Source organism: Hemitrygon akajei, chromosome 12 (assembly GCF_048418815.1).
Source record: "Hemitrygon akajei chromosome 12, sHemAka1.3, whole genome shotgun sequence".
Taxonomy (NCBI): domain Eukaryota; kingdom Metazoa; phylum Chordata; class Chondrichthyes; order Myliobatiformes; family Dasyatidae; genus Hemitrygon; species Hemitrygon akajei.
This window is the reverse complement of record NC_133135.1, coordinates 60,795,213-60,817,571: the sequence shown is the minus strand read 5'-3', so window position 1 is coordinate 60,817,571 and position 22,359 is coordinate 60,795,213. Positions and strand designations below refer to the sequence as shown.

The 22,359-nt window shown below is 38.5% G+C and overlaps 1 protein-coding gene across 2 annotated transcripts in view; it reads left to right on the top strand.

Annotated features, from left to right (window-relative positions):
• pde4dip (phosphodiesterase 4D interacting protein) overlaps positions 1-22,359 on the top strand; it is a 422,313-nt gene that overhangs the window by 230,497 nt on the left and 169,457 nt on the right. For both annotated transcript variants that reach the window (XM_073063246.1, XM_073063248.1), the window contains 3 exons: positions 12,659-12,782; positions 14,560-14,726; positions 19,819-19,972. In XM_073063246.1, coding sequence (XP_072919347.1) covers positions 12,659-12,782; positions 14,560-14,726; positions 19,819-19,972 — 445 coding nt within the window. The remainder of the gene's footprint in view (positions 1-12,658; positions 12,783-14,559; positions 14,727-19,818; positions 19,973-22,359) is intronic.

Genomic DNA, 22,359 nt, shown 5'->3' with positions numbered 1-22,359 from the left:
TCAACCAAACAGGTGCTAACATTGGGTATAGGGATTACAATATATAATTAACTCAAGACCATTGAGTCCAATCCAGCCAACATGCACACAGGATACTGACTATTAACATACCTACTACTACAAGACAACATTACTTGATCACACTTCCTTCAATCTTGCCTTCTGTGAGAATTCCATTTCACTTCTCCAGCTTCTGTCTACCATACTTTTTTCCAACAATTTTATTTTCCATACCAGCACTACCAATATATATTTCTAACTCCTCAACTGTCGCTTCACACCACTGTTGTTGACATGACTCTTAACTGTTTCTATTCCATTTCCAAAACTTCTACACTCATCCTCATTCCTATCACCCAGAAAATTAGGATTGCTCCTTCAACAGGTAAGTCATTTGGGACACCTTCAAACTGATGCCAGCATCAAGCATACCATCTCCTCCCCTTCTAGCATTGTTTCTATAACATGCTGAGCCCACGCTTTTCCCTCCACCAATACCAACTCCCTTTCTCATGGCACATTACCATATGCAGTAACTGCAAGAGATGCAACCCTTACTATTTTGCCTTCTCTCATCCTGTCCAAACAGCAAAGTTTCCTTCCAGATAAATGTACAATTTACTTGTACTGTATTTCTTCCTCTTTACTGCATTTGGTGCTCATGGTGTGATCTCTTCTGCATCAGGAAAACCAAATGCAAATTGTGTAATCACTTTGCAGAACACTGCCTTTTGACTGCAAGGGTAACCATTGGCTTCCTGTTGCCAGTCACTTTGATTCCTCATCCCACTTCCACTGATCTCTCTGACCTCCTATAATGGTCCAACAAAGTTCAGCAGGTCCTTATCTTTGGACATGATACATTACAGCCTTCAGGATGTGACGTGAAGTTTAACAGTTTCAGATAATTAGCCATTTCAGTCTTGAATTTCAGAGTTATTTAACCTCTACCCCTCAAAGGTTCAGATTTCATTCACCTCCTCCACATTGCACTTTCACCTTCCTTTAGATGCCCCAATGCCACCACTGCCTGGTCTCCAGCCTACCACTGATCTTCTCTTTGATTCTTTTCACTCCTCCCACATCTCTCTGGAACTGAAAATGTGTTTTGATTCTGTTGCCATGAAAGCCAATCAACTTAGAATACTAAAACTGCATCTATCTGCACGGATGCTGTCTGATCAGTTGAGTATTTTCACCAGTTTTTTGTTTCTACTTTGGAAAGAGTCCAAATTCTATGTTTGGTTTGAGCTAAGTTACAGAACTCAACCAGGCAGCAAATGTGCAGATATTGTTTAAGAAAGTACTTACTTCTAATAACATCTCTTTAACATTTTAGGGTTTGTCTCCTGATTGGCATCCACTGGGAAGGGGAGATCAGATGAGAACACAGCCAATTAGTTTGGCCACACAACCACAAATGAGGCCATTCACACAATTTGCCTCCCTCATTGGAACATGCCAGCCAGAAAATCTAAAACTCCTTCTTTTAATCAGTACAAGTGAAATTTCTTGGTATGGAGAGTCCTTGGTCTTGAACCCTTTTGCATCAATGAGCGTGTTCAGGGTAGGCATGCTGAGGCACAGCTCCATAATAAGGGCACTGTGAACTCCCAATGCCAGGCTAAGGCCCAAGGTTTCTGCATCCCTGTGGGGTTTGTATCCATTTCATCTGAGTTGTCACACTTGTCAGCCAGGATCACTGAACAGTTTCAAAGATTGTGACCTTCTGCCATTTATAAACACTTAGCCATGCCAACAAAGGCCCATTTGTTAAATATTTATTTTCATAGTTCAGGATTCCAATTTTTGAAGTCATTTGGAATTCCTGTTAGTTTAGCAAGTTTCTAACATTTTAATACACAAATTGTGCAGATGGACGCAGGTTGTTTTTGATTTCCAATGCAAGTAAAGCCAGGCAGTTATCATCACCAATAAATATTACTGGACCCTGAAATTGTGTTTGTTTCTCTTAACAGCTGCTTTACTAGGAAGACTGAACAGTACATTGTCGCCACTATAAATCCCCTCTAGCAAATTACTCCATTCTGAACTCCTGATGTGTGTTTCTATATATAGTCTAGTATAGTGTCAAAAGAGCTAGATTATATTATACAGATTCCAGGCAAATGCAACCTGATATAACCAGCTGTTTCCCCACTAAAATCAATGTCAAATGACAGAACAGTCTTAATGCTTTTTTCAGAAGGCTTAAAGTGCAATGAAAACATTCTTTACAATTTTCATAAACTATTCATCTTCCATTATCATACCTACAACAGTCTCCATTTATTTCTTTGTTACAGAATACAGGGGAGCCATGCACCACCGTCAACTTAGATTTAAGATTTCCCCTTTTAAGTGGAATACAGCTTTTTCTAATAATGCCTTAATTTTCTCTTTTCTTTTCTTAAAAACAGATGTGATTGTTTTCTGTTCCTGAATGCAGGGCATTCATCAGGAACAGCATTCAAATCTGATCTGGGTTTATTCCCTGAAGTCAGCATGGATACGTTCCACCACAGTCACTCGATAGCAATAAGGAACAGCCATCCAGGCTGATATTTCCTTTCCCTAAGGCAAGTGGTGCTAAGGCCATCTGTAATAAACTGAGGTCAACTGACATGCCAGTGAGTTGGGATTAGGAACATAGGAACAGCATTATGCCAGTTAGCCCTGGGCTTAATCGGCCTTTCACTGAGATCTGCCTTGTCTAGTTAAAATCCATCCATCTAGTCTTATTAATTGAGATTAAATCTACTTTAAGAACTAAATTGTTTTGAAGCTGTTGAAAGACTAACAAAGATTATGTCAATTTATGCTGGTCATAAAGTGCCTCAGCTCAGTAATAGGCACTTTGGCCCATCTAGTCCATGCCAAACTGTTATTCTGCCTAGTCTCATTGACCCGCACCTGCCCACCATACAGCTACCAGCCATGTACTTATCCAAACTTCTCTTAAATATTGCAATGGACCCAGCATCTCCACTTCTGCTGGCAGCTCATTCTACACTTGCACCACCCACTGAGTGAAAAAGATCCTCCTCGGGTTCCCCTTAAATATTTTACCTTTCGCCCTTAAACTATGATCCTAGTTCTATGTCACCCAACCTCAATGGAGAAAGTCTGCTGATCCATACCTCTCATTTGATATACCTGTATCAAATCTCCCCTCATTCTCTAATACTCCAGGTAATATAGTCCTAACCTATTCAATCTTTCCCTATAACTCACAAGTCCCAGCATCAGTCTTGTAAACGTTCTTTATGCTTTTTTAATCTTATTGATACCTTTCCTGTAGGGAGGTGACCAGAACTACACATAATACTCCAAATTTGGCCTCACCAATATCTTATACAATTTCAATATAACACTCCAACTCCTGTACTCAATACATTGACTTATAAAGCTGTGTGCCAACAGCTTCCTTTATGACCCTATCTGTGATTGCACTTTCAATCTATATTCCTAGATCCTTTTGTTCGACCATGCTCCTCGGTGCCCTACGGTTCACTATGTAAGGTTCAAACAATTGGAATGTTATGTTAGAATCCAAGTTCTGTTTGTGCTTTGTTAGACAACTGTATCATTTTTCTGATTCACACTCATTTGGAGAGAATGCCTTTTGCAGATGTCATAGAATAGAGACCATCTGTGGGCTGTTTGAAGAATGTTTTGGATAATGGAAGACTGACTTGGGAAATCAACTGGATCAAATACAGACAATCAGCAGAATGCATTTAAGTATAATCCCCATGCTGGTGAAACTATGAATATACTGGTTATTCTCTTTTGATTCATTACTTTTAGCAACATCCTGGGTGGGACAGGGATGGGCAGATAATATAGATAACCTTCTTCCTTTGACTATATTGTCAGTATTCAGCATGTGACACCTGTGTTCCATTGCAATTCTCATTATTTCTAAGGGAAGGAAAGAATATGTTCAGGGTATATGCCTCACAGAAATTCCTCCAGAGCTTTTACGCAAGTGAGTTGAAATCTCTCTCAATATTGACACTGATCAGAAGAGATGCACATTTAAGTCTGGGGTGACTGATCTTTAGAGGTGTGGCTATACCCACCTACTGCAAATAATGTAGGAAAACATCATATTCAAGACAGTGATTGGAAACCACTAGGGTTCATTGTCAGTAGTCTTTAAAGGAAGCAAATGAATCTGGGACAGTGCCAGAGATTTAAAGGTTTAAAGATTAGATTTATTTGTCTCACGTACAATACATTGAAATATTAAAACATGCAGTGAAATATACCATTTATGCCAACAACAAACACAGTCCAAGGATATGGTGGGGGCAGCCTGTAAGAGTCGTGCTTCATGGCCACAATTTACTAACCCTAATCCATACATCTTTGGAATGTGGGAGGAAACTGGAGCACACGGAAGGATCCTACACGGTCACAGGGAGAACGTGCAAACTCCTTACAGACTGCGTTGGGAATTGAACCCCAGTCTTCCAATTGCTGCTGCTATTAAGAGTTACGCTAACCACTACGCTATTGTGCCTTTAGTCAAATTAGCTGACAGTGGGAAGGGCAGCAGGGAGAAAACAAGGTTTGTTGTGAGAGTTGGGTGAGAAGTGGGGTAGGGATGCAGATAAAAATGAAAGTGAATAGAAAGTGAAATGTAGACAATGAAAGGTTAGGAGATAAAACAGCATGGGTTGGAGGTAGAAGCATGAAGAACTGAAAGCAGAAAAGGGACAGAAGGAAAAGCATAATTAGCATTTGGGAACAGGGAAATTGAAGAGAACAGAAAGTGACAACAAAGCAGAAAAAAACACAAGGGACATTAAGAAGCAGCAAGGGAGACAGAATAGAAGCAGGTAGAGACCACATTGCTTTAATAAATGCCTCTGGAGAATAAGTGACAATTGTGTACTGCTCATTTAATTTCTGAATTAATTAATGTACAGTATATACCACTTTCTTTAGATGACCAAGGCATGACAAAGTGGGATTATTTTGTCCTTGCCTGTGTTATTTTTGCTTTGCTGGTGTATTATAATTCAATCTACTTTATTCATCTTTACAAGTATCTTTCACATCTTTTGATCATGGAGTCAGCTGGTAACACAGCTGCACAGGGTACGTGTTACTATAAATGGTTCTGGCGCAGAATGTTCCTGTGGGTGATTATACAAACTCCCATCGGCTGACACACCTGCTTTCCACTTCACACTGCTGATTACCAAGTAACCTGAGCTCCAATAGTCCTGCCACAGCAAGGCTTCAATGAATTTAGGACACATTGAATTTTGAGCTTTCTTCCTATATTCGCAGATGCATATTTTTTTGTTGCGGGTTTTTGCCATATGTTTCTTTTTCCATCAATATTAGCTGATTAAATGAAACTTTCCAGCATTTCCTTGTTTCAGATTTTCAATTTCTGCAGCTTTTTTCCCCCTTGAGTATTTCCAACTTTTTCAGTGTGACAATTTACTACTTACTGTTGTCAGTTGTGATTCTCCTTGGACATTTGTAATTATATGCTGCTGTACATATTCCAGTCACATTTTGTGTGGAACAAGCCCTTCCTGCACTCCGAGCCACGGTGCTCAGCAACCCACTTTTCTAAACCTAGCCTAATCACAGGACATTTACAGTGACCAATTAACCTACTAACCAGCATGTCTTTTGTACTGTGGGAGTATACCACAGCATCCAGAGGAAACCCATGCGCACATGGGAAAAACGTACAAGATTTCTTATGTAGGGCGCTGGAATTGAACTCTGAACTCCAGTGCTCTGAGCTGTAACAGTGTCGTTCTAACCACTATGCTACCATGGCCCCACATCATGGGTAGCTGCAGAGATGATCTACCTCTGGTTTTCTTATCTGTGTAATCCTGTGGCAGTGTAATGAGCTGTGACAGATTGTACAAAAATGCAATTTATAACATGGCATTAACTTTAAATAAAGTGGTTACAGTCCAATCCATCACAGGCAAAGCCCTCCCCACCGTTGAGCACATTTAAATGGAGCACTGCCACAAGAAAATAGCATCCATCATCACTCACCACAGCTCTGAACTGATTCCACAACTCGCAGACTCACTTTCTAGGACTCTACAAATACTCACGTTCTCAGTATTTTGTATGTGCACAATTCATCTTCTTTTGCACATTGGTTATTTGTCAGTCTTCGTTTATGAATAGTTTTTCATAAATTCTATTGTATTTCTTTATTTTCCTGTAAATGCGTACAAGAAAATTAATCTCAAGGTAGTGTATGACAACATGCATTTACTTGATTAATAAATTTATTTTGACTTTGACTCTGCACCACCTCTATAACACTCAAGACAAGTGGTGACAGAATGTAAATATCATGCATGCTTAGTCGTAGCATCCCCTGAGTGTTGCATTGTCAAAAGTACATCTGCTATTTCTAAACTGCAATTTCAGACACTCTAAAGTGAATGTAAGTGATAGATGTAAGTGGTATTGAGGAAAGAGATGAGTGATTTTCCAATGCACTTTCTTGTCCAAGGTGAAAAGTACAGTTCCCTCAGTGCATTGTATAACACCAAACCTGTTATGTTATTTGGATTAGTCTTATAAGAGCTGTTAGAGTTATAGAGTGATAGAGCTTGGAAACAAGCCTCCTTGGCTCAACTCGTTCATGCTGACCAAGTTGGTTACCTGAGCTAATTCTATTTGTCTGCATTTGTCCATATCCTTCCAAACCTCTGTCTAAATGTATTTTAAACTTTGTAATTATACCTGCCTCAATAGCTTCCTCAGGCAGTGCATTCCATGTATCCATCATCCTCTGTTTTTTAAAGAAATATCACTGCTCAGGTCCCTTTTAAATCCTTTCCCTCTCACTTTAGACCTACGTCCTTTAGGCTCACAACCTCCCCCCACCCCATCCAAATTTTTGAGAAGGACTGTGATCATATAACTAATCTATGTTCCTCATGAGTTTATATAGCTCTATAATGTCACCCTTTAACTTCCAATGCTCCAGGAAAACAGTACCAGCCTACCCACCTCTCCTTACAACATATTTGATATCATCTGCAAATTTACTATCCATGTTAACCACATTGCCACCCAGATTGTTAATGTAGATTACAAAATAACAGTGGACCCACCAGATATTCCAGTGGTACACCACTGGTCACTAGACTCCAATTTGGAAAAAAAAAACATCTTCACTATCATCCAGCAAGCTAATTTTTCATCCAATTGAAAACCTTGCTAATTTTTCATCCAATTGAAAACCTTGCTAACCATAGGAACCAAGGGATCTAATCTTCCCAATAGTATACCATGCAGGACCTTATCAAAAGCTTTGTTGAAGTCCATGTAGACAACATCTACCAGCCTACCCTCATCAATTCTCTTTGTCACCTGTTCACATATCTCAATCAAATTTGTGAGAAGCAATCTTTCATGCCCAAAGCCATGTTGACTAACTCTTGCCTTCCCAAATGCAGATAGATCCTGTCCCCCTCAGAAACACCTCCAGTAACTTTTCACCACTGATCTTAGACTCATTAGTTCATAGTTCCCAGGTTTGTCCTTGTAGCCTTTTTAAATAAATGCACAACATTTGCCACCTTTCAGTCTTCTGGTACCTCACCTATGGATAAAGATGACACCACATCCCCTGCAGTTTCTTCCCTGGCTTTCTAACAAGTCCCAGGATACACTTGGTCAGGTCCCAAGGAATTATTCATATTAATATGCTTTAAGACGATTAGTACATCCTCCTTTATATATGGATAATTCCAAGACATCCTCATTCAATTTCCATTAAATTCTTAGCTTCCATAACAGATGAGAATTATTTATTTAAAACCTTGTGAATCTCTTCTGGCTCCATATGTAGACAAGCACAGTGATTCTCAAGGAGATCTACTCCCTAATTACCCTAATATTTGTAATAGAATCTCTTAGGATTCTCCTTTACCTTATCATGCCTTTTTTCTTGCTTTGCAGATTTCCTTCTTAAGTGTACTCTTACATCCTTGTACACCTACATCCCTTGCACTCTTCAGGGATTTTTTTTGATCCCACCTGCCTGTACCTGGCATAGGCCTCCATTATCCTGCCTGTCAGATGCCCCTTTATCTGCAAACATCCTTTCCCAATCAACCTGTCTAAATTCTTACCTCATTTTAGGACTTTACCTTGTGGATCAAACCTGTTTTTTTCCATAACTGTTTTAAAAAGGTTAGAATTCTAGTCACTGGTTCCGAAGTGCTCCCCCAGTGACACTACAATCATTTGCCCTGCCTCATTTCCCAACAGGAATCTGGTGTTTCTCTCTCTACATACTGTATGAGAAAATCTTTCTGGACAGATTTAACTGATTTCACCCCATCTAAGCCCTTATCACTATGGCAGTTTCAGTTGATGTGAGGGAAGTTTGAATTTTAAGGATTTTTTTAAATGGACCTATTTATCAACTCAGAAGTCTGTAATACATAACATGCAAGTCAATATTTTCAAATTAAATAGTGTTATCCCTATTGCTTAATGATAGACTGTCATCATATATCATTTAGTTATATGCTAAACAGAAATAGTTAACACGGTTTTAGAGTCTTGATGAAGGGTCTCAGCCTGAAACGTCTTTTCCATGGATGCTGCCTGGCCTGCTGAGTTCCTCCAGCAATTTGTGTATGCTGCTTGGATTGCCAGCATCTGAAGGATTTCTTGTAATAGAGTTTTATCACAGATTTCAACTAGTTTAAAAGGTTTCGTAACTTCTTGTCAATTTCATGCTTGCTGCTGCTAGTAACCAAAAGAAGATTACTTGTGGCATGGTTTTTGGAAGTGATCCAAAGTTATTTATTTTCTGAATGCTTCCAGTATTATCCTACAACGTCTGTGTATTTTTTTCAGTACTGTATTTATGTTGAGAAAACAATGAGAATGTAAATTCAAAAATTATTTATGTACATGAAGTCTTGAAATTCATCAGTCACCTATAAAGTGAACACTAAAAAAGATATGCCTAATTCAGAGGATTGCTATAAACTAAGACTTCCTGATTTTTCATTACATGTTTTAGCATGTCCATGAAGAATCCTTAAAATCTTGCAGTCTGTTTAGCCAGTTTTTTATTTCTCTTGACAAGTTTATTGGCCATGACCTGCTCATGACTAATGTAGAACATCTGCACAGTTGTAACACCAATAGATCTAAAAGTTTTAATTCTGTGAGAAATATTTACACATATGGTGAATTTGAATGTCCTTTCCATTTCCATTATATCTTGTAAGTGGAAGAAAACCATGCAACACTAAATTACAATATATTTGTCTTTCTAATTTCTTCTGAACTGAAATATAATAAATGTTTAGTTAGCTGAAAAGTTGCTCTAATCCTGGATCATTTGGAGTGAGTCAATTTATTAAAATCAGCGTTTTATCTATCCTTATGTGGGAGCCAATTAAACTTCTGCTGTGTGTTATTTAATACTTCCATGGAACTGAATGAGCAATGTTTCATGTAATTTCTTGATAAATGGAAGGCAGAACATTATAGATTGTAAATGATGCAGTAAGTGCAATTTCAACATATATACAACCACACGAATTCCATGTAATTAACAGTAAGCAGAGAGCTGGACTTTCCTCTAAAATGTCAGCAATTTTCTATGAAACTGTTGACATCTTCCTACATACCAGAAATTTTAATCCTTTGATGCAAGCATGTGTGGACATGGAAATGCTGAACTGGGCTCTTCCTGGGATTGTGCAGTCTACACTCCATCTCTTCATTTCTCATGGATTCAAGCAATGTAATACTAACTTCCTATTTTTCCATAATGTTTGCACTGGAAAATCTGTTCACCAAACTTGTGTGCTAGGTTAAGCTTTCCTTGGGCTGTTTCAGGGTTTTTGGCCCCACTATGTGAAGTCACTTGCATAGTATGAAGCACTCCAAGGGATCTTTGAACAAAAGATTCTAAGCCAGGACAGTGAAGAGCTGCAAATGTAAAAAGTAAGGACAATTATGGTGTCAGGTTCTACACAGAAAAGTTAATTCACACCTGTACTGGATGTCCAGGCAAATTTGATGAAGGCATACCCCAAAAAAGCATTACATTTAATGGTGGATACAGTGAGAGACATCAAACTGGTTTGCAGAAGTTACTAAAAATTCATGTTTGTGAAAGTGCAGTCAGCTTCTCTTTCGTTTGATATTCTAATCAATTTTAATAATTATTTACAATGGCTACAAATTTTAAGTGGCAACTTGCTTTTTGTTAAATGTTTGAACGGATAAGTAAATCATAGAATTGTAAGACCCGTGAACACAAGATTGCAGAATCCTTCCAGAAGAATTGAAGTTTTAAATTGAAGACAGTGAGATTTCAAAAGAAAGAAGGAAAGACTTTGTAATTAAGTCAGTAAGTGGCTCATACGGTGGTTTTGTAGGAAGCATGTTCTTGCTTTAGTGATGCGGAAAAGGTGCTCATTGTACATTCACGGCTTCAGATGTATCCAAAAATTCTGTAAACAAAAACATATTACCAAAATGCTTTCAAGAAAGCTGTCATTGCAATATATCAAACTGTAAGCTTAATACAGTGAAAATTCAAAGACATAATTGTAAAAGGGAAAGGTCAAGAGTAAGAAAGGAAGTCAGTAAGAAAACTTTTACACCTAAGTAATGAAGCTCAGGGATAAGTCACCAGGTAGACAATTGAAATGGACTCAAAATTGACAAAAAAGGAGACAAATACAATTGTTCACAGAGAAAATGTAAGCATCAAATTGAATGTAGTTATGATCTTACAAACTAGAAAAAATAGGGGAAATTTTCTGTGATGTATTTATATATTTAAAACTGATTGAGGGCCAGTTAAATGTTTAAGAAATTAAGGATTAATGTTTAAGGTCAAAGAACCAGATCTGAAACATTTACTCTGTTTCTTTCTCTAGATGCTATCTGATCTGTGGAGTGTTTCTAGCAAGTTGTCCAGATAAAATATCTGTTTTTACGTTTTCATTCATTCAAAGACTGGATAGTTTGTCAGCAGGTCAGACAGCATCTATGGAAAGAAATAATGAGTCAACAATTTGGGCCCAGACCATTCAAAGGGACATCGGATAGGAAATGGAGACAAGTAGTTGTGTTGACAGAGATGGCAGATCTATTGAGGAGTGGAAATTTCAAAGTTTTGAAGAATTGTATTGAGATGAAAATATATTGAAAATATTTACTTGTTACAGTTGTGTTGTGTGAATGAGTTGAAGCCTGTGTGACCTTCAAAACAAAACATAGTGTTGCCCAGTTTCAGATTTTGCTTCAACAAGTTATGTATGACTAACCCTAAAATGTTGCCAACAACATTGACCATCTGTAGATAGAAGCAAGGTCAGCTAGAATATCGGAAAAAGGCCATTCATAAACAGCTTAAGATTGTTAGCAGCATTCTGAATTGCTAATGTAATCTATCAACACACCGAATTGCTAATGTAATCTATCAACAAACCATGTGTAACTGGGGCAGAAGGATTGTTGGAAACTGACTAAGAGTCTGTACTTCAGTACAGCCTCCATGGACATACTCTCCTCTGCTCCCATCACAGCATATTAATAGCTAATGACAGCTGTGAACTCCACTGAGGCTACAACAGGAACCTGTCAACAGACCTAACTGTATTTGCAGCTAAACATGACTTACTTATTGGTGCAGGCATATTGGAACATGGAAAGAGGTGTATGTGGTGGAGAAGATTCTGCATTAAGTGTTTTTCGGGCACTGGGTCCATCTTCTAAAACTACACAATCAGTTTACTTAAATATTTTTGATATTTCTGCCACAATTCATGTTGGCAGACTGTGAACACAGAACACTACCACTTAATATTAATGGTCCTGCTATGCATTGCTTTTTGTCCTTATAGCCTATTAGTGAATTCACATAACCACATGTAAAATCAATCTTCAACATGTTTCCTAAGAGTAACTTGCCATTTCTTCCTTTTTTTAACTTTGAGAAGTTAAAATCAGTTGAACAGTCATTACCCTGGAATACTAGACATGTCATCTGAAAAGAAAACACTGAAGAATAGCTGGTAATTTGACTGTTCTTCAGTCAGACACCTTCTGTTGATATAAAGCACATATAACTGCTTTGGCATCTAATAATAAAAACATATAAACTGTTGCATCTTTGTAAATGTGAATACGTTGCTGTATCTTCCCTTGTCTATAATTAATATTAGCATTTATCAGAATTGAAGGGAAGGCAATGCAGGTATAGACTAATACAAAAAGTAATAGATTTGCACATTGAAAAAAAGGGAAATTTCCACTTCCCATTGTACTAAGGATGCTCTCTAAGAATAATGTGAATCTGAATGAGTAGGAATCCCAGCAAGATGTTATAGCGTTAGTTTGTGAACAAAGTTTAAAACTGTGTAATTGACCCTTGTATTAACTTTATTGACCCAACAAAATAGTCACAATTTAAACAACTAACCAATCATTGATCAGCTGCACTGATGTTCCTGTCCTACAATTCTGATAAGGAGGAGGACAGGGAACATGCATGCTCTGAATGGCATTTATCTATTTCCAACATTGTTTAATGAGACGGTCCATTGATAATTATTTTTTGATCTGTGAATAAATAGTAATTTTCCTCTTGCTGTATGCTTCTCAGGAAAGCAGTAGAAAAACTGAGTAACCAAAATGAGGCTGACATCCACCAGAAATATGAAGAGAAGCAACAGGAAACTGAGCATGTGCAAGCTATCTTGCAGAATAAAATCCAGCTTCTGCAAGAGGTAGGTAAAGACCTGGAAGCATCACAGCCTCAGTTCATGGTTTCCTTTATTGTTGTCACTATTTGGAGTAGATCATTATATCAGAACACAATGTAGATTTAGTTAACCAGTCAAATCCAGCATGTAGGATTTAATTTCATTCCTCTCATTTTCACAAGTAGTTCCAATAACCAAGCCACCTATCATTTTAAAAGATGTACTTTTAGGATCATGATTGTTTAACATCATCAGCAAGTCAGGAGGTTACAGGTTCAGTACTCTGCTTCATTAATTTGCCTCAGCAAAAAGTAAACAGAACTCACATGGATATTAAAACCATTGGTTTTAGACTTAGCTTTGGTCCACAGTTAAATGTTACTGCATTTCAAAAGGAGACTGTGACCAGTCTGAGGGCAGAAGTCATGGTTGTCATTGAGTCATAATGTGAACAATAAATAGACCTGGTCAGCAACATTCCCCTTTTCATACGTCAAAAATGGCAGCACTTGTTTTAACTTACATAACCAGCAGTAAAACATCCCAAGCTAATCCTTCATGGTATAATTTGACAAATATGGACACAAGACGATATTAAGATAGGTAATCAAAGGTTTAGCTAAAGAGGACCATCTTAAGGAAAACGAGAGAGAGGAAGAGATGGAATTCCAGCATTTAGATTCAGAAAGGCTCAAAGCCTGACCATTAAAAAGATCAGCCTACACCCTTTCAGTCTGTTTTAAAGAATATCTATGTTTTTTGTTGTAATTTTGTCCTATGAAATCATCATTGTAGATGATGCTTTTTGTTATGTTTGTACTAACCGAAATAAATTAATTTAATTCATTCATTCATTCATATTCTGTATTTATCTTTGCAATTGTGTGGTAGATTAGGGCCCTTGTAAGACAAGTATATAATTACATTTGAATCTCTGGGCCCTCAATAGATTGAATCTGCTTCTCCAACAAAAGGTCCACTGACCTCCTCCAACCATCTGATTTCTCGATTACTGTAGCTCCCAGCACACATAATCTGCCAGTCCCTTACCAATGGTCCCATTCTCCAGTCCACTGAATCCCTAGTCCTAAATTGATGGTGAGATCCCAGTTTTGCGTGAATTCTCTATCATCTATCACACCTTTCTTTGCCACCCGCTCCTGGTGATGATCCTTCTGACAAACTACCTTCACGAACCCTATCATTTCGCTAGAGCCACCTCTCGGCTACAACTCGGCTATATCAGCCATGCTCCTCCAGCCACTAACCTTACTGGCCGACTTGACTCACAAGCCTCAAACAATTAATTGAGGTACTGGCCCTCTCTAACCCCACACCCAACCAATTCTCCAGTCTTAGCATCAGTTCCAAAGGTCACATATTACAGTGCAGAAAAGTAGTATCAGATACAAGAGTCTTTAGGCCATCTCAGCAATACCCATTGAACAGAGCCATTTGGATGCGAGAGAAAAAGAATATGCATGAATATAAAACACTTCAATCTTTTATTTCAATTACTTATGTTGGATATACCTTCTTTAAACTATTGATTCGACTGTAGACAGTTTAGTCAGGGAATTGTGTTGGGACGGACACACACGCACACATAGGCACCATCTTTTAAGAAAATGCCACTCACTTTCCAGGAAATAAAATATTCATTACAATATCTTTTTGTGAAGGTAGCAACCAAATTATTAAAGATTTTACCAGACTGAGGCAAACATGGATTTATAACTGATATTTGTACATTCAAAAATTTTAAAAAAGCTGAAATTGCTATCTCTGCTGTTCCAAACAGGAATCCAGATTGGCCAAGAATGAAATGGAAAAAATGACTGCTATTTTGCAGACTGAGAAACTACGATCTCTTGAATTGGAGAAGAAACTGAATGATTGCAATTGGGAAAACCAAGAGAATATAAAATTGTGGGAAACTAATGAAAGAGCTTTAATGGAAAAGGACAGGTAATACATGAAACCTGTAAAGTGGATTTTGGTTAATTGGTCCATTGGTTCATCAGGCCACCACTTATTTGGGACAATTCTTAAAGAACAAAAACAAATTGAGAAAATAAGTAGGATTCCCTTCAATTATTTGGGACATCATGCCACTTAATTGGAGCCAGGGACTATTGTCTAGCAGTTTTTAACTAGTTACAGGTACATACTGTTGTGACAGTTAGACACTACACTGCACTTAGAGGGAACAGTTTTTAAATTAAATCAGTTGCATATGCTTGTGCTCAAAAACTGATAGTTGGCGAGAAATAAGCAGTAACAGAATTCAGAACTGTTTTACTTACTGAGGTTTCAAGCATTCAGGCTTGGTGATGTCCGAAATGTCCATGAGTAAATATGAAATGATTTCAGTACTAAAACAAGTCAGGAACTACGAAGAATTTGAAAGTATCAACAATCATCTTGAATGTTGCAATGAAAATGAAGATTTGGAGGATGCAATCATTGATAGTATTGTATGGAGGCAGTCCATTTTCCACATTAGGTGTCTACGCTGATTTTGTTCCTTTACAGTCAAATCAAAAGGATGCAGCAGCAGACAGGTACATTGGATGAATTCCTCTGTCAATAACTATTAGAAATTAATACACATTTTTATGGTATTGTAATAGTATTCATTTTTGTGTTCTATTTTGTGATAGTGTTCTATTCTGTTCTGTATTTCATTACAATATATAATTTGTTACTCAGTTAAATAGTAGTTTGTCTTTTTATACCCTTTTAAATACTTCCATGAAACCAGCTAATTGGGGTAGCCACTTAATTGGGCCAAAATATATACTGGTCCTGATGTGTCCCAATTAACTAGAATCCACTGTACTGAAATAATGTTTTAGAAATAAAAGCACTGCTTTGAAGGGGTGAAGAATGATTGTGAGAAAGGGCCTCAGTTACTAACGTTTCTCTGCAAGGATTTTCATTTGTGACTGTTTCTGAAACAATAATTCAGGATTTCCTCTCTGATTATTATTTTCAATAATTTTATTGTGGTCTAAGTGCATAATTATGCCGGCTGGTGGTGTAGTGGCATCAACACCAGACTTAGAGGTTAATGGTCCCGGGTTTGAATACGACTGGCCCCTTGCACACTTCCCATCCGTGCTGGGTTGAGCATCAAACTAGCAACTCGGCCTTCTACGAAACAGACAAGTGCTAAGGAAATGGCAAAAAATGCTGCCCAATATGCCACAAGGCATGAAAAGAAACAACAAGTTTATAATTAAATGCTAACTTTCCTGGGTGGAATTGAGTTGTTAAATGTTCTAGCAAATCTCAAGGATCCAATGCATTATTTAAAGAAGATCAGGGTGCTGTTCTATAATCATGAACAATATTTCCATCTTTATAAATAAATGCGTAAAAATTAATAGATGGTTATTCAGTTTGTGGAATTTTCAAGGAGTCTGGTAGTTTAAAAGAGATATTAAGTTGGTCCCACAAAAGCAATATCTGTAATTCAAATGTATTTCAGTTTGTTAAATGATTTTAAAAAACCATATAACAATTACAGCATGGAAACAGGCCATCTCAGCCCTTCTAGTCCATGCCGAACGCTTACTATCATCTAGTCCCACCGACCTGCACTCAGCCCATAACCCTCCATTCCTTTCCTGTCCATATACCTATCCAATTTTTTTTTAAATGACAATATCGAACCTGCCTCTACCACTTCTACTGGAAGCTCGTTCCACACAGCGACCACTCTCTAAGTAAAGAAGTTCCCCCTCGTTTTACCCCTAAACTTTCACCCCTTAACTCTCAATTCATGTCCTCTTGTTTGAATCTCCCCTACTCTCAATGGAAAAAGCCTATCCACGTCAACTTTATCTATCCCCCTCATAATTTTAAATACCTCTATCAAGTCTCCCCCTCAACCTTCTACACTCCAAAGAATAAAGACCTAACTTGTTCAGCCTTTCTCTGTAACTTAGGTGCTGAAACCCAGGTAACATTCTGGTAAATCTCCTCTGTACTCTCTCTATTTTGTTGACATCTTTCCTATAATTCAGTGACCAGAACTGTACACAATACTCCAAATTTGGCCTCACCAATTCCTTGTACAATTTTAACATTGCATCCCAACCCCTTTACTCAATGGTCTGATTTATAAAGGCCAGCATACCAAAAGCTTTCTTCACCACCCTATCCACATGAGGTTCCACCTTCAGGGAACTATGCACCATTATTCCTAGATTACTCTGTTCTACTCCATTCTTCAATGACTTACCATTTACCATGTATATCCTATTTTGCTTAGTCCTACCAAAATGTAGCACCTCACACTTATCAGTATTAAACTCCATCTGCCATCTTTCAGCCCACTCTTCTAACTGGCCTAAATCTCTTTGCAAGCTTTGAAAACCTACTTCATTATCCACAACGCCACCTACCTTAGTATCATCTGCATACTTACTAATCCAATTTACCACCCCATCATCCAGATCATTAACGTATATGACAAACAACATTGGACCCAGTACAGATCCCTGAGGCACACCACTAGTCACCGGCCTCCAACCTGACAAACAGTTATCCACCACTACTCTCTAGCATCTCCCATCCAACCACTGTTCAATCCATTTTACTACGTCAATATTAATACCTAACGATTGAACCTTCCTGACTAACCTTCTGTGCAGAACCTTATCAAAGGCCTTACTGAAGTCCATATAGACAACATCCACTGCTTTACCCTCATCAACTTTCCTAGTAACCTGTTCAAAAAATTCAATAAGATTTGTCAAATACAACCTTCCACGCACAAATCCATGTTGACTGTTCCTAATCAGACCCTGTCTATCCAGATAATTATACATACCATCTCTAATAATGCTTTCCATTAATTTACCCACCACTGACGTCAAACTTACAGGCCGATAATTGCTAGGTTTACTCTTAGAACCCTTTTTAAACAATGAAACCACATGAGCAATACACCAATCCTCCGGCACCATCCCCGTTTATAATGACATTTGAAATATTTCCGTCAGAGCCCCTGCTATTTCTACACTAACTTCCCTCAAGGTCCTAGGGAATATCTTGTCAGGACCTGGAGACTTATCCACTTTTATATTCTTTAAAAGCGCCAGGACTTCCTCTTCTTTAATCATAATAGTTTCCATAACTTCCCTACTTGTTTCCCTTACCTTACACAATTCAATATCCTTCTTCTTAGTGAATACCGAAGAAAAGAAATTGTTCAATATCGCCCCCATCTCTTTTGGCTCCACACATAGCTGTCCACTCTGATTCTCTAAGGGACCAATTTTATCCCTTACTATCCTTTTGCTATTAATATAACTTTGGATTTATTTTCACCTTACTTGCCAAAGCAACCTCATATCTTCTTTTAGCTTTTCTGATTTCTTTCTTAAGATTCTTTTTACATTCTTTATATTCCTCGAGCACCTCATTTACTCCATGCTGCCTATATTTATTGTAGATCTCTCTCTTTTTCCGAACCAAGTTTCCAATATCCCTTGAAAACCATGGCTCTCTCAAACTTATAACCTTTCCTTTCAACCTAACAGGAACATAAAGATTCTGTACCCTCAAAATTTCACCTTTAAATAACCTCCATTTCTCTATTACATCCTTCCCATAAAACAAATTGTCCCAGTCCACTCCTCCTAAATCCTTCCACATCTCCTCAAAGTTAGCCTTTCTCCAATCAAAAATCTCAACCCTGGGTCCAGACCTATCCTTCTCGATAATTATATTGAAACTAATGGCATTGTGATCACTGGACCCGAAGTGCTCCCCAACACATACCTCCATCACCTGACCTATCTCATTCCCTAATAGGAGATTCAACACTGCCCCTTCTCTAGTTGGTACCTCTATGTATTGCTGCAAAAAACTATCCTGCACACATTTTACAAACTCCAAACCATCCAGCCCTTTTACAGAATGGGCTTCCCAGTCTATGTGTGGAAAATTAAAATCTCCCACAATCACAACCTTGTGCTTACTACAAATATCTGCTATCTCCTTACAATTTTGCTCCTCCAATTCTCGCTCCCCATATAGGTGTCTATAATACACCCCTATAGGTGTTACTACACCTTTCCCATTCCTCAACTCCACCCAAATAGTCTCCCTAGACATGCCCTCTAATCTATCCTGCCAAAGCACTGATGTAATATTTTCTCTGATAAGCAATGCAACACCTCCCCCTCTTGCCCCTCCAATTCTATCACAACTGAAGCAACGAAATCCAGGAATAATTAGTTGCCAATCACACCCCTCCTGCAACAATGTTTCACTAATAGCTACAACATCATATTTCCAGGTATCAATCCATGCTCTAAGCTCATCCACCTTTCTTATAATGCTCCTAGCATTAAAATAAATGCATTTAAGAAATTCTCCTCCTCTTGCTCTCTGTTTATCCCTAACGGTGCAAACAACTTTACTATCTACTTTTTCTTCCTTCTCCCCTACATCTTCGGTCTGAGCTCTCCCCTTCTCTATCACCTGCCTATCCTCCCTCACACACTGTCTACAATGTGGTAAAGCTGTACATAAATTCAAGTATTAACTTTTAGTAGATTCAAATAAATTCCTGAAATTTTTATCATATGCTGCTCTGCAAAAAATAGCCAATATCATTATCTACAGCTATAATATTTATAATATCTTGAAAATCTTAAGTCAAACCATTATTTCTTGTATATATTGAGTAAGTAATATTAATGGTCCATTGCAATGTTTTTAAGGTTAAGTATTGAAATATTAACAGTTACTTGTTTTTCTTAACATTATTGAAATTTTATTATTCTGGTACAAAATCTTCCCATCACTTATACATCTCAGTGGTGCTGCATATTTTGGACTATTGGATCCAGTATTCATAGTGCAAATACATTTTACTACTTTGACCTGCAAAGGGTTTTAATGTCAATTTAATACAACACAAGAGTGCTGTATTCCTACACAGAAAGCAAAAAGAGTCCCTCAGGGTGTATAAACTTATCGTTACAAACTTAGATTTTCATTCAGTATTTTCAAACTGAACACATTTTTTACTTTCATGCAGAATTATAGATCAGCTGACCCAAGAACTAAGGAACAAAGATACTCAGATAGATCTTTTACGTGATGAAAATCACAAAGTGGTGGATCATCATATTGGAGATTTAGACTTTGAAGAACTGATTGACAGCCCATGTCAGAAAGGAAATGAAGATGAAGTAAGTGTTTGTTTTACAGTTAACATAAAAGCCAGTGAGATAATTCCATCAACATGTCTAAATCTAATTGATATCACAGATGTGATGATTACTGTTGAAAACTGGACTTATAGGTTAAACACTTGTACTCTCACTGCCTTATCCTCATTAGTTGCTGCTTACATAGAGTAAATTTTATAATTTATTTCTCAGAGCAGCAAATTGTGGAATAGAAGTGAATATCAAGAAATCTGGCAAGCAGACTGATGTAACGAGTTCACAGTCTAGGTTAATTTAATTGGCAGATAATCTTACAGTTCATGACTTGAAAACTTTGACCACCGTACCTGAATTCTTAATAGCACAGAAAATTATGCCAGCTACAAATAGCACAATGTTTCTTACATGGGGAGTAAAAATCTTTACGTTACATCTCCGTCTGAATGTGCAATGTGCAAATTATAGTGATTTGTAATAAATAGTAGGTAGAGTAATATATACAACAGAACACTCAATTTCATTTAGAAATACAATTATGTCATCATGAACTAATCAGTCCGATAGCCTGGTGGAAGAAGCTGTCCCGGAGCCAGTTGGTCCTGGCTTTAATGCTGTGTAACGTTTCCTGGATGGTAGCAGCTGGAACAGTTTGTGGTTGGGGTGACTCGGGTCCCCAGTGATCCTATGGGCCCTTTTTACGCACCTGTCACTGTAAATATTCTGAATAGTGGGAAGTTCGCATCTTCAGATGTGCTGGGGACATCTCTGCAGAGTCCTGCGATTGAGGGAAGTACAGTTCCCATACCAGGCAGTGATGCAGCCAGTCAGGATGCTCTGAGTTGTGCCCCTGTAGAAAATCCTTAGTATCTGGGGACAGGCTCATGCCTAACTTCTTCAATCGTCTGAGGTGAAAGAGGCGCTGTTGTGCTTTTCTCACCGCACAGCTGGTATGTACAGACCACGTGAGGTCCTCGGTGATGTGGATACCAAGGAACTTGAAGCTGTTCACCCTCTCAACCCCAGATCCATTGATGTCAATAGGGATGAGCTTGTCTCTGTTCCTCCTGTAGTCCACAACCAGCTCCTTTGTTTTCTTGACACCACAGTGTCAGGGTGATGACTTCTTCTCAGTAGGCTGCCTCATTATTATTTGAGATTAGGCCAATCAATGTAGTATCATCTGAAAATATAATTAGCAGATTGGAGCTGTGGGTGGCAACACAGCCATGGGTATACCGAGAGTAAAGGAGGGGGCTTATGACACAGCCCTGGGGGGCTCCTGTGTTGAGAGTCAGAGGGGCAGAGATGAGGGAGCCCACTCTTAACACCTGCCGGTGATCTGACAGAAGTCTGGGATCCAGGTACACAAGGCAGGGAGAAAGCAAAGCTCTCTGAGCTTCTTGTCAAGCCTGGAGGGAATTATGGTGTTGACTGCAGAACTGTAGTCCCAAGAACAGCTTTCTCACATAAACATCCCTCCTCTCCAGATGGATGGTGTGTAGAGCTGTAGCTATTGTGTCTTCTGTCGATTGGCTGTGTCGGTAGGTGAATTATGGGGGGTCCATTCTGGGTGGTAGCATGCTTCAGATGTAGTCATCGACCAGCCTCTCAAAGCATTTGAAAGTTCCCTCTGTTGGCCTCACCAGTGCAGACCAAATTAAAGCTTATGAAGCATTACGTTTGGTACCAGTTTGGCTGCAGGAACTGCCAGAAGGATGTTTAATGACATCCAGCCACCTTAGTGGCTCCACTCCAGATTTGCTGTCTGGGTTTAACTCCCACAGCCTTCATCTCTCCGAAGGCTGCCCACAAGGCTGTGAGGCTATTTACCCATAGCTGAGGATCTGGTTCCCGAGCACCAGTGGTCCTACATGCTATGTGTAGACCTCCTTCCCATCCCCTGTAGTTCAGCATGAGTCTGAAACGAGTTCAGTTTCAGTGTGTCGCAAGTGAGGAGACACTGCATGAGACTTACTGTTGGAAAGACTACGTACTGACAGGGAGAGACTTACACATTCAGCTCTCTTTTTCACAAGACTGCTAGCCAGCGGTGGGAAGCTGAAAGTGAGAGCTATAAGCACTACCCACTACACTACCACACTAGACACATCACAACAATGATTTTAACATCTCTGTATATATTACAATAATAAATGAATTTACCTTGCTATCATGCAATATGAAATATTCCTCAAACCTTTGTAGGATATTCCTTCGTCAATCTCAAGTGACTACCCTCGAACTTCGAGATGTTACCAGCAGGTATTTCAGGATTCCCTGTGAACGCAGAGCAGTTTAAATTGGCCAGATGGGACATGCAGTGGAACCCCGCATCAAGGAGCACAGGAGGTGTATCTGTTTGGGTTTCCCAGAGAAATCAGTGGTAGTAGAACATTGCATTCACAATG